Below are 18,157 nucleotides of genomic sequence, written 5' to 3' on the forward strand. Positions count from 1 at the left end.
AATTTGGTGCATACTGTGAATCCAGCTTAAAAATGATTTAGTAGCTTCTGAGATAAAAGCAGTATAGCAGACTTCCGTTCATTCGACCCTGGTTAATTCTATTTTTCGGTTAAATTGATCCCGACCAAAGGTCCCGGCTGGTGCCTATGCATTTCTACGAGTCCAAACTATCGTTATTTGGATCCTAAAATCGGCCTTCGCCAGATAATTCGAACTTGACCAGTCAGCACGCATGCACCGGACCCTATGGTGATCCTGATAGTGACCACTTTAGTGGCATCATCTGTCTCTGCAGAGGGGGACAGTGAATGCGTTGAATACCCGTCAAAATCTCATGTCGAAAACGCCCTTTTCAGCCTGCCATCGAAAGACTCGCAAGCAATAAATGCAGCTCACAGTGTTTGATTATGGTATTTATATGATTCCAGCATGCACCTTTCTTTAATCAAGAAAATTGTGCCGAAAATTGCCTGCACAGTGCAATCATATATGAAACTAAAGCCGCCGTCACAGCGTTCGTATGCTTTACTAGGATAGGATAGGATGAGAATAACTTTAATAAAGTGCCGGCAAACGACGATTTAACGAGTCGTGACGCTGGCCAAGCGTCGACCCGGGGTTATACCGTACTCTGCACTAGCCCAGTTGGGACCGTTTGTAGTGGGTCATGAGGCTTGTGCTTTTCGAGCGCACCCCGGGCCTGCTGGACGGCCCATAGTTGTGAGTCCTTGTCTGCAGACTGCAGTGCACTTTGAAGTTTTGGCGGGTAAGTCCTGGAGGTAGCTGCCGTCGGGAACCTGGCACAGTCCCACATGATGTGCCATTGGTCCGCCGGACCCGCTGCACAAACACCGCACAGCCCACTCGGATAGAGCTCTGGGTGAAGCACATGCAGCATTGCGGGGGCGAGGAGTGACGCGGTCTGTATTTTTCTTAGGATTACGCCCTCCTCCCGACTGAGTGCCGGGTGGGGAGGCGGCATTGTCCGTCGAGCTAAACGGTAACACTTGGTTACTTCGGCATAACTAGTCAATCTGTCCTTGGTTTCGAACCACCACACGGAACGGTCACTCTCGGGGGCGCGGAAGGTAAGCGCTCGCGCCGCCGAATGGGCCGTCTCGTTGTGGTTCGGTGAGGATGCACACTCGCCGGCGTGCGCCGGGAACCACTTGATACGGACGGTGCTGCCGCGGTCTTGAAGTTGGAGCTTGCCGATGATGGCGGCCGCCGGCGCGCATATTCGCCCCTTGGCAAAGTTGCGCACGGCATTCCTCGAGTCGCTGAGCACGGTGCGACACTCGGTCTCCGTGATCGCCAGAGCGATGGCAACCTCCTCAGCGTCTGTGACGTTCGTGCACCGCACGCTCGCTGCCGTTGTCTTGGTGCCGGTAGCCGCCGCAACGACCACTGCCGCGAAGCCTTCCCGCTTGTATTTCGCGGCGTCCACGTACCGGGCGTGCGGGTCTTGGGCGTGTTGCTCGGTGAGGGCCTTGGCCCGCGCCTGCCGCCGTTCTTGGTTGTATTCTGGGTGCATGTTCTTCGGGATGGGGTCCACGTAAATGTGGGCCCGCGCCTCATCTGTGATCTCGCACGGTTGCCTGCTGGGAGCTTGGGGGTTGTAACCCAGGGACGTCGGTATACTGCGGCCCGTCTTGGTGGTAGAGAGGCGCTCGAATTGCGTGGTGAGCTGCGCCTCGGCTATTTCTTCTAGGGTGTTATGGACGCCGAGCTGCAAGAGCCGAGCCGTACTCGTGGTCTCCATTAAACCCAGCGCTGTCTTGTAAGCCCGTCTGATCAGCGTGTTGATCTTGGTCCTGTCAGTGACGTGCCAGTTAAGGTAGGGCACAACGTAGGCGATGTGACTGATCACGTATGCTTTACTATATAACGTGTAATGCGGTGAAGCTGACTTTAAGAAACCAGTCACCATTGTGCAACACACATTAGACCCTTGTTCATTTTTCTTGCTAAAAAATCGGGTGCACCTTAGATTTTCACTTTGTTTAGGAGCTTTAATGCCAGTTCTATGTTAGTTTTCTACTTTGGGCACACAGAAAGTAGGCGTGCATTTGATTCTGGGACGTGTTAAAATCCAGGAAGTGAAACCTCGTTAAACTGTAGTTGGCCGGAGCTCGGAAAAAGTACTTACTAAACGGTTGTACTGCTTAACTGAAATAGCATGACATTGCCCACTTACCTGTCAAAAACGGAACTTAGAGAGAGTGCGAAGAAAGGGGAAAAAGACATGCAGTATTTATTCACTTCGCACGACAAAAGTATTATTTTCATTTGATGCCGCGGTGGCCTAGCAGTGACGACAGCGACCTCAAACTTACTGAAGCTGCGAGCCAGCTGTTCAGCCAGACCCCTCTTCTCGGCAAACACTCGCATGGCAGATTTCTCTTGGCGTTGCATGTTCTCCGTGCATGCGGGCGGCAGTGCTGCAGAAGTCGCGGGGCGCCTTTTTCATTGCGGGGTGCTGTTCTCGTCGTGACGATTGCATTCACGAGGCTGACGTAACACGCAGCTTCTACCACTGTCGGGCCTGAATCGCCCGTGCTGTCGCTTTCCATGTCGTCCTCATCACTGTCGCTAGTCGACACTTCGGACAACAGAGGCAACGATGGCAAAAAGTCAAACCTCGTAGTCATCATCTCTACGCGGTCGCAGCAGCACTGTCGAGCAACTTCTTCGCGTTCCAAATGCCACACACCGTAGTCAACAGTAGATCCCTGTTGTATGCCAGCACCGACTTCTTCGTGTCATGTTCAATAGCACGAACGATGTCTAACTTTTCTTCTAGCTGAGCACCTGGCGTTTCTTTTTATCTGAGCTTCGGCATGACACGAGTCCTTGTTTGCACGATGCCACAACGCTCTATGGCACGGCTTATTATTCTGCCGGGCCGCCTGATGGAGATTACACTCCGGCGTGTTTGCGCAACGAAAAGTGGAAACACTACGTCTTAACCTATATGTACGCAATAAGCTGGTACGGTTTGTGCGGATACAAAACACATTATGCTAAATTGCCGCTGAGTTGGAGATTTGACTTTAATACTTTTAAAACGAAACTGTTGTTTAAGCGGGTAAGGTTTAATGAGGTTTTACTGTATACTGCCAAATGAATCAGTGGTGTGTTTTTATATTTTTTCTGTATCTTGTTTAATTCAACCTGCTGGATAATTAGATCAATTTCGTCGGTCCTGCCAGGGTTGAATTAACGGAAGCCGACTGTATAAATGTTCTGGAGCCATAGTACAAGAAGGCGAACTGCTCTCCCTGCAGCAGGGGCTCTTTCTCATTGCCTTGACCAGTGCCTGCAAGTAAAATTCCTTTCCTTCCTTGTCTGATATTGGAGCTGAGGACCCATATGATTTCTCATGACCCCCCAGCTCCTTTATTCTTTTGTCGCCCTTCTTGCTGCGTGGTGCATTTTCAGAGGTACTATTGCACATTCCATTTCATGGGATTTTTTGAGCAAGTTGGTAGGGATTCGTGTTACTCAAAGGCAGGCATGCAAATACGGGCTTGTTCAAACTGCTGCAGGCATCATGCATATGATGCAGAACCAACATGCATTCGACGTAGACTCGTGAGTAGGGTGAGAGGCTTCTTCGAGGATTGCACGCAGACGTTTGTTTGAATATTCAGTTGTTGTTATATTGTTCATCAGTGTAATAATATGTAGACACAGTTGTCATTGTATAATATATACACCACTCGTTTCTGTTTGCAATGCCAAAACCTAGGGAGGGGCCTTTAAATGTCATCATATAATTTTGAATATGAATTAAAACATCAGTTTGCAAGGATTCTTAGTATGAAGAGCAGTACTTTAGCTTTTCCACGAATTATGAAGCACTTATGAGGCTACAGATAGCTTTATGCCTATTAGTGTAGACACAGAATGGTTGACTATGGCATTTTGTTGCATGAATTTAAAAAGTGTATTTGAAAAATGTAACATATAAACATATTGTTCTCAAGAAAACAAGCAGCTTCGCTTTTCTTGGAAAATTATTTTCTGCAGTATACTACCATGTTTGAGCAAGGGAAGAACAGTGTTTCACATGCCATATTTGTTGCACTTATTTGCAAGGCATTGTATTGTACTACAAAACAGTGCAAAGAGTTCATGCTTCTTTCGCCAATGTCTGCTGCTTGAGAAGTAGCCTGCCCATGCATAGTAGAAGCGACGATTGCAGGTGTCCTGAAATGCACACCTGCCTTGGACTATGAAATAGGCCGGGGATTTCAGTAAATTTAGTTTGTTGTGAAAGAGGCAAACTGAATTGTGTGCTTATAGATGCGATCTCTTAGTGCATATTATACTTTCCGGCTCTCACTGGTGAATCCAGATCTTGTCAGTGCAAGAGTTGTTCCCACCATTTGTCTCTTTAGAAAATTATCTTCTTGCTCACTTCTAGTCTTGGCTGTGGTATTGGTTATGGCTACCTCCATCGGATCCCAACAAAGCCTGTGGCCAAAGCCCCATCATGGCCCTCTGGCAGTGCTCCTGCGGGGGATGGTTTCTTAAGTGTAAGTTAGCATTGACTCCTAAGGGGACCTGCCATTCTGGAGGCCTGTAGTGCATAATATCATACTTTGGTGTGATGGGTATGCTATGGCGGTTGTGAAACACAGGCGCACATACAGACACAAAGTGTACATTCACAACCTTATTTTTTATATCTGCTCGATTATTCAAGCTTCTATCATGGCACTGCCATGTACCACTTACAATCAATGTATGATGGTGATAAAAAATTATGGTTGCTATGTGGCGTCTAGCTCACTTTTTCGTGCGTGACTCATATGCGAGTTGATTCAGGTTATCCTGTGTATGCTCACTTTTATTGGCAGGGCAGTTTCTCAGCTTTCTGCGTGTCACTTAGTTGCTGCGGCTAATACAAGGATGGAAGTGCTGTGCCAATTGCGCCATCTTGCACTAAACCATCGAGCTGCGCCAACCTGCACCAAAGCTTTAATTTTGAACCAAGTTGCCAAGTTTAGCAGGATGTGCATGTCTAGTGGCAACCACGCAGCCATAGGCATGTGTTGGCTAGCACTTACATAGTCTTGCAATCCAAGGCAAATAAAGAGTCCGTTTCAGCGTCGGTGTCTTTGGAGTGTGGGTGTACTTGGTGCATAATTGTAACTAGGCCACAAGAAAATAAAAACCGTTTTGTGCTATATAGTGCTTTATGAATGTTTTATAAAAGTTTTACGTATATGCAGACCAGCTAAAGATGAGTGAAGTGACGCTCATTAATGGGGCAGTCAGGAAGGAAAGCCGCGCTGAATGAATAAGGTCGTACAGTCTGCTCAGCATGCAGCTCATTAGTTTCATTATATACATTCTAGCACTCGAATTTGTGCCCTATTAGTACATCTGTGTGGATTAATGGGCAAACGCGGTGTGTATGACATCCTAAATCTATTTTGCGCATGCACCACATACGATTACAGGGATGATATGGTGTGGAATACCGACAAACTGCAGAAGAGTACGCATTTGGGCTGGTTGGTTCATGATTACGAGCAGTAAACGGCGCTAAACAACAGGACGAAGAGAGGGGGACAGACCACAGTGCTGACTAACAACCAAGTGTCTTTATTCTTTCAGTCAGCATATACAGTGAACTCTCACTTGAGTGAACTTCAAGGGACCGAAGGAAATAGTTCACTTAACTGAAAGTTCACTAAACTGAATATTCACTAGACCAACCTAAGACATGGCATACAGAGTCAAAAGTTTGAAGTGAAATTCATGGAGCAAAAGAAATGGCATCCATAGTGTTAGAAATGTGTGAAATGGAATTTGTACATATCAACAAGTACAAGGTTCATAACAGTTATAATGCTGCCTTTCTCACTCAGAAAAAAAATCTGTAATCTTCTTCTGCACTTGTACTTTTAAAGCACAGGAAGTAACAAACTGTCCAAAGAGTCAATGTTCTTGTACACTTCTGGCACAGCTTGCTGTTGAGACACAAAGTATTTCAACTTTCCAATGTACCCTACCACCTCAGCTAGAGTTATAGGGCTTGAAACTGGCTCGGCAGTTGCCTCTTCTTCGTCGCACTCTTCTTCTTCTTCAGGACGAACACTGGAAACAATCTCCAGATCCGTCTGTCCAGCACAGGTAATCAGTGCACTGTCACACTGTGCATAGTCTTCAAACGAAGTATCTGATCGTAACTGATAAGTTACGATCAGATAACTGAGTAAGTAACTGATTGTAAAAATAAGCCTTGGTCCTCTGAACGAGTTCGTTAAACTGAAATATTGACTTCCGAAATTCATTCAAGTGAAACAATTTTGCATAGAATCTATAAGAAAACTGCCGGGGATTTTTAAAAAGTTTGTTATTCTGAAATATTCGATAAACCGACGTTCGTACAACTGAGAGTTTACTGTATATACTCTGCTGCTATCTCAAAGCACAAAAGCAACAGAAATTCAGCATGCGTGAGGGCAATAAATTGCAATCAATGAGATAGCCTTCCTATCTCCTTCGGAAGGAGAAAAATGGACACTTGTTGTTAGTCAGCGCTGTGGTCTGTGTCCCTCTCTTCGTCCTGTTGTTTAGCGCTGTTCACTGCTCGTAACCGACAAATGACTTGCTTGCTTTCATGAAACTTCTTGACCACAAATATCCAGTGGCAACAGCAATCCTCACTCAAATGTGCATGTACTCAGGGTACACAACTTTCTGCCTGGCCACACCACACAAAATCAGGCGGTGTGGAAGATCAATAATTTTTGCCACCGCAGAACGCAAGCCAAGGACATAATTTCATTTAGTCAACCCTAGCGGCCACATTGTGCTCATAATTAAACGCTCGGCGAAATCGCAAACCTTCGAATTTGTGTTCCCATGAAAGATGTTCATGACGCGACTTGTGCAAATCGAATCAAGGAATTTTAATAAACCGTTGTTCGACGCAAGAAATATCGGTTGCCGTTTTACACTGACTTTACGGCGCCTGTGGCGGAACCGTGAATAAGCCCAAATAATCGAGCTTATTAAAAATATTGGTCGACAATGCAGACCGGAAAGCCACTGAACATTTTTATCCCGTTATTGTTTTCAAAAATATATTAAAAGCTTTTCCTCAGCAAGTGATGTGAAATACTGGCAAAGGTGCAATCACCAGTATGTCAACTTCTCATTTATTCTGCAGTATTCTGCTACCTTAACTGAAGGTCGCCAAGAATTAAAAATTACCTGAGAACACCATGTGAACGGTGTTCACTGTACCTTGATGAGTGTTGGTCGTGGTGGCCACTGTGAATATTTCTTGTTCGTTGTGCACGAATATGTTTAATTAGCTAAATTTATAAATTTACGTAATCGAGGAGATGTGAACAAAGAAGTTGTGGATTATGTTGAGAAATGACTGATAACAGCATTTAAAACAACCCAGGACTTGTGAAATCTTTTTTTTTTTTTTAACAAGAAAGAAAGCCCGTAAAATAAATAAAACATAGAAAACAAGCAAATACCCACTGGCCGTGACAACGCTTCTGTGCACCAAAGATGGCATCAATCTTTACGCAAACCTCGTTGAATAGGGGCACTGGGAACGAGCGATCACCCTTTTCTCTCGTCGCGTCAGCAGTTCTTGGCTCCCATCTTTGGTCCCTATCAAACTCGAAGTAGTACGATCTTGTAACGGTTCGCTTTCCGAATTGTTACAAGACCGTGGCCCAGGTTTGCACATTTATAATATACTCAATGCACTGATGACGTTTACATCTGAGACCACTTATATCATTGGTGCGAGGACGCGTTGTCGTGCAGATCAAAAATAAATCACAAGTTCTTTTTTCTGGTTGGAAAAAAGGACCACACCAAACCGAGGTCACTATATACACTGCTATCGGTAATTTATTGACGTATTCCACAACCTTTGCATTTACACTTTATTGAATGAGTAAGGTAATAAATGTTAGTTCATTAAAATTAAGTATTACTTGTTTGTTCACAATGAAAAAAAGAATGATAAACTCGACTAGAATTAACACAAGCTTATCAACATAGTGTCGGCGCTGTTCACCGAAAGCCTTCGTTAATTTTTTTCTTGGCCGCATTTAGTTGGCACATCTGGTATGTAATTTAATGGTGGTTTCTGAGAAACGTGTATTGGTTTCCTTTGTAGCTTTATGCTACAGTCGGATGGATGACTGTTCTTCCCTGTCATGCATTTGCTCTCCTTGTGGGCTTCTGCAGAACTGATATGTCTGCCGTAACCTAATACTGTTCTGCAAAGGCAAATAAGGAACACCTTTTCTTCGTATGCCTGCATTTGATTCATATTCACCTTTGCAAAGCTGCTCCAAAATGGGTATTTACTGCTCTAAAATGGACAATTCGGGCTTCAAACTTGCTCAAAAGTGCCAAATTTGCTGCTCCCAGAGCTTCTCCAAAACTTCCTTGGCTGCTTCCATAGAGGTCTTGGTTGACTTGGTGCCAAATCAAAACTTCTTGTTGTTGATGGCTTGCCATCTTGGGTAGTAGAGAGAGCTCTTAATGGAATATTGTGGTTCATGTAGCATTGTTCGAAAGAAAGTTGAAAGTTGCCTACAGATGAGGCCTCAAGTTTCAGCCCACAACGCCAGCACCCGCTCCCCTAGTGGACAGATGGAAACATTGAGGGTCATCTGCAGTAGCAACCGCATGCACATTTGGTTGGTGGTTGGAATTCCAAAATTGAAAACTTGTCCTCGTCATCTCGCATGCCTGGTATACAGCATTGTTTTGTCATCCAGTGTTACAACACCCTCAAGAATACTGAACACGGAGACCCACCTATGAAATTCCGCACATTTCAAGGAAATTCATAGATGAGACAAGCGCGGAACCTTACATTGAGTCAAATTGCGCATTTTTATTTTCTTATGTGTTCTTTTTATCCAGTCGAGTAGCCTTTACTTGCATAGTGACAGTTTTGTATGCTTTGTGCATACAGATGTGTCGACTCAATGCTACTCATCTTCAAGATGAAGTGTGCTGCAGGACTATCTGATGAAAAAGTTTGTCTTAGTTGCATGCATATTGTGGTCTTTTCGAAACACTGTAATTGTGTGTGTTGGTGTCAACCGAAAGAGCAAATATGGATATTTTACGCAATATGTATCATGGTCCGTGAGGTGGCCTTGTGTCACAAGAATGACATCAGTTGTAGTATACACAACTTTCAGTTGTGCGCTATTTGTAATCATTAACTTAGTTTTGCTTGTTGTCATATGCTTTTGGAATTCCCTGCACTAATAGCAGGTAATTGTCGCCAAAATAAATATTATAATGGTTGAATGTGCTGGTCTCCTACGAAGTGACACTAAGCGCTTTCGAACTACAGAGTGAACGCAAGGTCGGCAGTGCGAGATACTTAATTTGTTTTTTATCATGTGCAATGGCATTGAAATCGCGCTTCAACAATTTTGCGGATGCAGTTGCCTTGTTTAATTACAATGAAAACTCAATAAATGGAACTGCCTATTAAATGGGACACCATCCTCATACTTGGTTAGTTTTCTATTCATGCAGTTGAATTCAGCTTTGTCTCTCAGTAAATGGAAAGCCTAATAAATTGAACCAATTTCCCTGGTCTCTTGAGGGTCCATTTAAAGAGAGTCCACTGTATTTGGATGCAGTAAGATGCGACTGTTGTGTGCAAAGCCTTTAAATTTGTTGTAACCTGCTGTGGTGGCGTAGCGGCTATGGCGTTGTGCTGCTAAGCCTGAGGGTGTGGGATTAAATCCCGTCTGCGGTGGTCACATTTTGATGGGGCCCAAATGCAAAAACACCCGTGTGCTGTACATTGAGTGCACATTAAAGAACCTCAGGTGGTGAAAATTAACCTGGAGTTCCCCATTACTGTGTGCCTCATAATCATATCCTAATTGTGGCATGCAAAACCCCAAAATTAAATTTTTTGTTTTACATTTGTTGTACGAAACATTACACCTATGTTTCTGAGGGAGGCTAGCTTTGTAAAAAAAAAAGTCGCAGGCGTGCGCGCAGCAGCACCGTAAGCTGTAAGAGCGGCTCCTTAGGAGCTCCATTTTCGGCACCATGCACTACAGGGTCTTGGCGGAGAAGTCTTCACATCATTTTCACGAGAATGATCTGAAGTGTCTGCCCGGCGTCGACGGCGAGCTGTGGCTAGTGCTGCGATGGTAATGATGATGATGACATAGTGGCATCCCCTTTGAAACACGGCAGTGACATAGTCACCCAGCCAGCTTGATTTAATCAGGTACACAATATATATATTTTTTGATGACATATAACATGCATAGGCTCTGCTGACAACCATTTATGAGAAGTGGCATGCAAGTAGGTGGGCCAACTGGGCAGTGGCCACCACAAGTGGCTACTTTTTACTAAGTACTGTAATTATTCGATTATAAGGCAATCATGACTATAAGGTGAAGATGCAGTTAGGGGACCTGAGAAAATTAACTTTGCTGTCCACGGGCAAAGCAGCTGTTTTTGGGTAGTCTAGTAAATATTTTTTTTCCTATCACAGAGCATGCTTGATGCTAAGTGTATAGTAGTATCAAATTGAAGAGAAATAAATTTTCTTTCCAATAGTGCTAGTCCCAAACAACATCACTTTTAAAGATAGTTTGAAAAAATGTCTAAACAAAAGCTTTGTAGAAAGAAAGAAAAAGATATATAAAAATTTTATTGTTATTTCGCACAGAAAAATTTTTAGAATATATATTTTCAACACAAAGAATCTGTGCAATATTTCTGCAAATATCTAATCTTTTTATATAAAAAATTTCTTGATATATAAAAGAACGCATTAACCCTAATGATTACCTCTAGCGCATAGTTTTACTATATTGCCTAGAGAGAAATCTGGTGCTGCTGCCGTGTGGTAGGCATGGGAATGCTGGTGTATTGTGACTTTTGATTTGCATTGTTCTCAAAGAGCTAGGACATCTTGAAGACGCGCCTGGCAACCACCGTTTCGTCTGTCACAATGATTCATTTTGTACTAAAACAGCATGTAAAAAGCTGTTTTAGCTTTTTTATTATACAAAAAACATGTTTTGTTTAATTATGAGAACTTGTTATTGCATGTACAATTATATGAAATGTAAAAAGTATCAGCGGGCCGCTAAAGTTGGAGGACAGATGGCAAGATTCGCGCTCGCTTTCGAACGGTTTGTCATCTGTTCTTGCTCTTCTTGCTTGGTTATACATTGTAGTTGAGTAAACTTGATTGGAAGATGTGATATGGGTGAATGAAAACCTTTTATGAAGATTTTACTTTCAGAATGCATTATTCGTGTAGCCATATCCACGATTTAGATGAAGCCTCTTACAACACCAGCCAGCAAAAGCTTCGCAAACACCTATGCTGTCATTCCCATGAAGGCAGAGTGCCCCTTAGGAAACTCCCATAGACGGTGGCACCAGATATCCCTCTAGGTGCTATCATGAGAAACTCTATGCCCTAGCACGATGACTAGGACTAATGACTAGCCCTAGCTGTCTTTTCACACAAAACTCTATTCCCTGGGTGGCCACCAGCAGAAGATCCCAACCGAAGGATGTTAACACCTTGCAGGCAAAAACTGTGACCTTTAGAACATGCTGGATATCTTTATATCGGTGCACGGGCAGCTTTGGAGCAGTTCAGCGGAGAAAGCAAAACTTCGTTTGAAATCTGACCAACCAAAGTTGTTTTCTCTTCAGTGCTGCTTCTAAAGTTAAAAAACTCGTGCCCAGATGCATTAGATTTGTGATGTTTCCATGCATAAGTGGTGCTGATGCTATCTTGGAAACTATGAGCACTTGTCGCGCTGACCACCGCCCTTCTCTGGAGGCACTTTAAAGATCCGCACGTGACGGAAAAAAAGAACTTAAAACTGAAACTGCCCAAATAGTTCCTAAATAACCAAATAAATAGCACTAGCTATCCCAGAGCGCTCAGAAAGTGGCAAGATACGAATTTACAACTATCGATAGCGGGCTATCGATGGGAATAGTCGTGGACAGAAAAGTGTTAAGTATGCGCGCTAATATAAAGCAATATAGAATAGCCGATGAATTATACAGACTTGGCGGGAATTACTCAAGATGCCAAATAATTGCAAGCCCCTGGAATTCTCGGTGCAGGTTTTATGCACAAAAATGTGGCACTGCCTCACCTGCCAAGGTTTATTAGTTTCTATAGTTTGTGCTGCCGTCTAAAATCTGGATCGTCAGAACTGTGGCACTGCTACCACCATATTGAAACAGTTTCTGAATCAATCAGCCACTCATATAAGGCGGGGTGTGACTTCGGGGCTAAGGATTCTGGGGAAAAACTTTGCCTTATATTCAATTAAATACGGTGCTTTCATGGGCTTACTGGGCAGAAACCTCCCAACTGAATATGTGCAACACAAACGACTGGTGCTGCAATTTAGATTGCACTCACCATCTGCATCTTGTAGTGATGTAACAATGCATGAGAAACATGGACTGCATGCCAGGCGAGTGCAAAAGCACAACTGCTATCATAAAGTTTCAAGTAGATACCATATATACTCGTGTAATGGCCACACCCATACAAATGCCACACCCAGGACTTTGTAAAGAAAAAGAAATCCCCCCCCCCCAAAATATATTTAAAATTTACCTGTGTTTAAGCTGCACCCTTGATTTTTGAGAAGGTTGGCAGTGCTATCTGTTGTGTGGTGCAAGAATTCCGAAGCTTTTTCTTTAATCAGTGGCAAAACAAGGCAGCTGTGCTGCTTCCGAGACACTGCTGTTGCTGGTCGGTGGGGTACCACCATTTATTCCAGCTGGCGGGTGACACGCTGTGGGGATGGCCAAGAATAGCCAGAGCCAGTACAAGTGAGTACTGTAGTTTAATAAAGGAAGTACCACCAAAAATATTTACGGCAAAAAGTATTTTTCTCTGTGTAATGGCCGCACCCACGAATTTAATCCCGAATCTTGGAAAAAATCCTGTGGCCATTACTTGAGTATATACAGTATTACGCCAAAGAACAAGACTGGACAAGAGTCCGTAAACCCTTTGAATTCCGGGTGTTTTTACTCACTGGGTACCTGAGATTTTTTTATGTGAATGAACTTCCTATCTAAGTAACACATTAGCAGGCTTTAAATTTAAATTGTATTTATTGGCAACATGTTGCTAAGCATCCAACAAATTTTTATATCCCATTATTCGAACCACTATCAATAATTATGAAAATTATTTTTATTAGTAGGGCAATTAGTATCTTACCTAGAAAAAAATGAATCTGGGCTCTTTTATTAGTTGAATTGTCTTTTACATGTAACAGAATACCTTCCTTGTGGGATATTGGCCCCCCTATGCCGTGCCTCATAATCAGATTGTGGTTTTTAGGACTTATAACCCCAGAATTTAATAATTTAATTCCTTGAAGCATGGAACTACACAATGTGCCATTCAATTTGTGCCTGTGAGTTTCCCGGGCAGTTCAACAAGCAAAATGGCCTTTTCGCCGCTACCTTTATCACTTGAACAACCTTTTGCCCCGCTTTTGCCGTGGTCAATGTTTGAGTCCTCCGAATCACAGTTCAGATGAAGTATAGTACTTTAATTTTGATAGTATGGCATGTGTTCATGTGGCCACCTAGAAGCCAGCAGAATGGATCTGAGTATAGGTCTAAGAAAAGAAGAATTTAAAGTTGCAGAACATTCTGCAAGCACACACTCACATGCACATGCACACTAGTTAGGCAAAACTATCAGTAGCATCATCATCATCAGCCTATTTTATGTCCACTGCAGGACGAAGGCCTCTCCCTGCGATCTCCAATTACTCTTGTCCTCCTGTGCCAACGGATTCCAACTAGCGCCCAAAAATTTCCTAATTTCATCGTCCCACCTAGTCTCATGCCGTCCTCGAATGTGCTTCCCTTCTCTTGGGGACCCATTCTGTAACCTACGCATTACGTGACCTGCCAATCTCCATTTTTTTTTTTTTCTTAATGTCAATTACAATATTGGCTATACCCATTTGCTCTTTCATCCATACCACTCTCTTCCTGTCTCTGAACGTTATGCCTAGTATTCTTCGTTCCATCACTCTTTGCATGCTTCTTAACTTGTTCTCAAGCTTCTTTGTCAGTCTCCAAGTTTCTGCCCCGTATGTCAGCACCGGTAAAATGCACTGATTGTACACCTTCCTTTTCAATGATAATGGTAAACTTCCAGTCAGGAGCTGACAATGTCTGCCGTGTGCGCTCCAACCCATTTTTATTCTTCTGTGAATTTCCTTCTCATGGTCATGGTTCCCTGTGATTAATTGACCTAGGTAAACTAACTCCTGCAGACTCTAGAGGCTGACTGGCAATCCTGAACTCTTGCTCCCTTGCCCAGCTATTCATGATTATCTTTGTCTTCTGCTTATTAATCTTCAACCGCACTCTTACACTCTCTCTCTGTTAAGGTCTTCAATCATTTGTTGTAACTCATCTCCAGTTTTGCTGAACAGAACAATGTCATCTGCAAACCGAAGGTTGCTGAGATATTTGCTGTAGATCCTTACTCCTAAGCCTTCCCAGTTTAGTAGCTTGAATGCTTCTTCCAAGCACACAGTGAATAGCATGGGAGATATTGTGTCTTCTTGTCTGATCCCTTTATAGGTATCTTCCTACTACTTTTCTTGCGTAGAATAAAGGTAGCTGTGGAATCTCTAGATATTTTCCAAGATATTTACGTAAGCGGCCTGTACTCCTTGATTACGTAATGCCTCTCTGGCTGCTGGTATCTTTACTGAATCAAATGCCTTTTCGTAATCTATGAAAGCCATATAGAGAGGCTGATTATACCCTGCGGATTTCTCTATTACCTGATTGATGACATGGATGTGATCTATTGTAGAGTATCCCTTCCTGAAACCTGCCTGGTCCCTCGCTTGACTAAAGTCCAGTGTTGCCCTTATTCTATTGGAGATTATCTTGGTCAATATTTTATAAAATACTGGAAGTAAGCTAATGGGTCTGTAATTTTTCAATTCTTTAGTGTCTCCCTTTTTGGGGATTAGTATAATATTTGCATTCTTCCAGTTTTCTGGGACCCTTACTGTCGAGATAGACACTTCGTATAGAGAGCCGCCTGTTATTCCATCTTCTCCTGCCACTTTTCCCCGTTTCATGTCTTGCAAGGCCCTTCTCACCTCATCTCTAGTTATAAGAGGAGTATCTGTATCCTGTTTATTACTGCTTCGATTGCAGGTATCGTGGCTCCTCTGGGTACTGTACAAGTCAGTATAAAATTAATCCGCTGATGTTACTATACCTTCAAGATCGCTGATATTACCCTGCTTATCTTTCAGTAAATACATCTTAGTTTGTCTTATGCTAAGTTTCCTTCTCACTGTTTTCAGGCTTCCTCAGTCTTTCTCACATTATAATTTCGAATATCCCTTATTTTTGCCTTGTTGATCAGTTTTGACAGTTCCGCGAATTCTATCTTATCTCTTGAGTTGGACACTTTCATTCTTTGTCGTTTCCTTATTAGGCCCTTTCTTAGTTGGGAGAGCTTGCTTACTGGTTGCCTTGGTGCCTTGCCTCCCACTTCAATTGCTGCCTCTGAAGCTAGCCTAGTTATGGCTTCATTCATTACCTCTATGTCATCTGCATCTCTCTGTTCTAAGGCTGCATATTTGTTTGCAAATACCAGCTTGAACTTGTCTGCTTTTTTACGCTTACTGCTTCTAGGTTGACCTGTTTCCTCTTGACCAATTTCACTCTTTCCCTCTTCAAATCGAGGTGAATCCTAGCCCTCACTAACCTATGATCACTGCACTTTACCCTACCTATAACTTCTACATCCTGCACTATGCTGGGATTAGCCGAAAGTGTGAAATCAATTTCATTTCTTGTTTCACCATTAGGGCTCTTCCAGGTCCACTTTCTGTTGCTACGCTTCCTAAAAAGGTGTTCATTATTCACAGCTTATTTTCCCGCAAATTCTTCCAGCATCTCTCCTCTAGCGTTCCTAGAGGCAACGCTGTAGTTGCCAATTGCTTGCTCACCAGCCTGCTTTTTCCCCACTTTTGCTTTGAAGTTGCCCATTACTACAGTATACTGAGTTTGCACTTTTCTCATCGCTAATTCATCATCATCATAAAACTGATCTACTTAATTATTATCGTGACTGGATGTTGGAGTGTAGGCTTGTACTACCTTTAATTTATACCTCTAATTAAGCTTGATTACGACTACAGCTACCCTCTCATTAATGCTGTAGAATTCGTCAATGTTGCCTGCTGTGTTCTTATGGATTAGGAATCCTACCCCGAGTTGCTTCTTAACTGGGAAACCTCTGTAGCAGAGGACGTGTACGTTATTCAGCAATGTATAAGCCTCACCAGTTCTACTCTCACTAAGGCTGATGATATCCCAAACAATGTGTGATAGTTCCTCAGAGTCCTGCTAAGCTAGCCTCACTCGACAGAGTTCAGCAATTAAAGGTTGACAGGGCCAGTTTCCATTGGCGGCTTGTCTGGACCCAGAGATTCTTAGCACCCTCTGCTGCATTACAGGTCTGACCGCCGCCTTGGTCAGGTGCTCTGCAGCTACTGGGGACTGAGGGCCATGGGTTAATTGTAGGAATCATGAGGGAGGTAGTGGCCAAATACTGCATCAGGGAGGCCAATTCCTGTTCTGGTGTCTGGTGAGGGAGCGTCTTTGTTAAAGCTTAGTGGGCCTTCCTAATTTGGTTGTATCTGGATTACTGTAGCCACTCGCTCTCTGCATTTTTTGCCGGTGTCAGGCACCACTCCAAGCCTGGAGTAGTATTATCGATGGCAAAAAAAAAAAAAAAAAAAGGGATAGTGCCATGTATTGTAAAAAAATAAATTGTGTGTATTGTGCATAATCATTGGAACATAAACTTGGCAACGTTTTCCTGCATTTTCCGAGCCACATGCTATGCAGGCAGTGGTAACAATCGTAGCACTTGCGTGTTCTCACAGAGCATGCATCACTGAGCACTAAAGACATATATCTTTTGGTACCATGACAGTGCATAGTATAATGTTTACAGGGTGTCCCAACTATCACGCACGAATATTTAAAAATATGCAAATTCAATGTAGCTGGACAGAACCAAGATAATGTTGTTTGTCGTCACTTGGAGATACTCGAATTATTTTTTGCATTCTGCCTAAATACATAATGTCTTTATCAACTTCTCAGGTATTATAATTAGATTAAAAGTGTCAATGAAAAACTTGTAGAGCAACATGAAAAAATCCCTGATACAGCTTTCTGTTGCTGAATTAGTGCTACGTAAAAGTGGTTTTCAGAGCCTGATAGAAGCCTGAAAATACGCGCAAAATTGTCACGTGACTGGCCACTCCAGGCACTTTGCGTGTATTCACAGGCTTCTTTCATGTTCACATGGTATGGTCATTCTACATACAGATGTACACACATACAAAAAGGGTGTCCCAGTGAACGTTAGCTAAGCTGTTAAAGCAAAAAAAATTTACAATATATGAGTATAAGACTGCAGTGTTCGATCATCATGCCTCTTCTACCACCAAAATCTTTTTTTGTGTGCTGATTATCTTGCTAATTAGAGAGGATTGATGAAATGTTTTCTTTTAATTCAGGGTGCAAGTTTCGATATGAAAGCTGTTATTGCACCCTAAAACAATCCATTTAGTCATTTTCAAAGAACAAAGAAGCAGGCTGCATTTATCTTCTTCCTAAAATACATAAGGTTCCCATAGAAGAAGTATTTACAGCAGAAGTCCCAGGTCGGCCTATAGTGTCTAATAACACGCCTACCAAGTCACTATCTAAGTTCTTAATTCATCACCTGTCCAACATCCCCACAACCCTCCCATCTTTTGTTCAAGACACGCCCACTTCCTTAGAATTATCGACGGCAGTACTGCCAACCAAAACCTTTCCTACTGCTCTATTCTAGTCACTTTAGATGTTTCTGCCCTTTACACTAACATACTCATGAGTAAAGCAGTTGAAGCTGTATCAAAATACCTCGCAGTCAATCCCCAAGTTCCCAAGCTCAACTATTTCTAATTCCATTCTGTTCACTACCTGCAAACTTTCGGCACTAGCATGGAAGCACCATTCGCTCCCACGTATGCCAACATTTTCATGGGACAGCTTGAAG

At 43.0% G+C, this 18,157-nt stretch overlaps 1 protein-coding gene across 3 annotated transcripts in view; it reads left to right on the forward strand.

Moving 5' to 3' along the window:
* Grasp65 (Golgi reassembly-stacking protein 2) overlaps window positions 1–18,157 on the forward strand; it is a 56,305-nt gene that overhangs the window by 13,494 nt on the left and 24,654 nt on the right. For all 3 annotated transcript variants that reach the window (XM_050193771.3, XM_050193770.3, XM_050193772.3), the window contains exon 6: window positions 4,430–4,541. In XM_050193771.3, the coding sequence (XP_050049728.1) occupies window positions 4,430–4,541 (112 nt within the window). The remainder of the gene's footprint in view (window positions 1–4,429; window positions 4,542–18,157) is intronic.

The sequence above is a fragment of the Dermacentor andersoni genome, chromosome 1 (assembly GCF_023375885.2).
Source record: "Dermacentor andersoni chromosome 1, qqDerAnde1_hic_scaffold, whole genome shotgun sequence".
NCBI classification, from domain to species: domain Eukaryota; kingdom Metazoa; phylum Arthropoda; class Arachnida; order Ixodida; family Ixodidae; genus Dermacentor; species Dermacentor andersoni.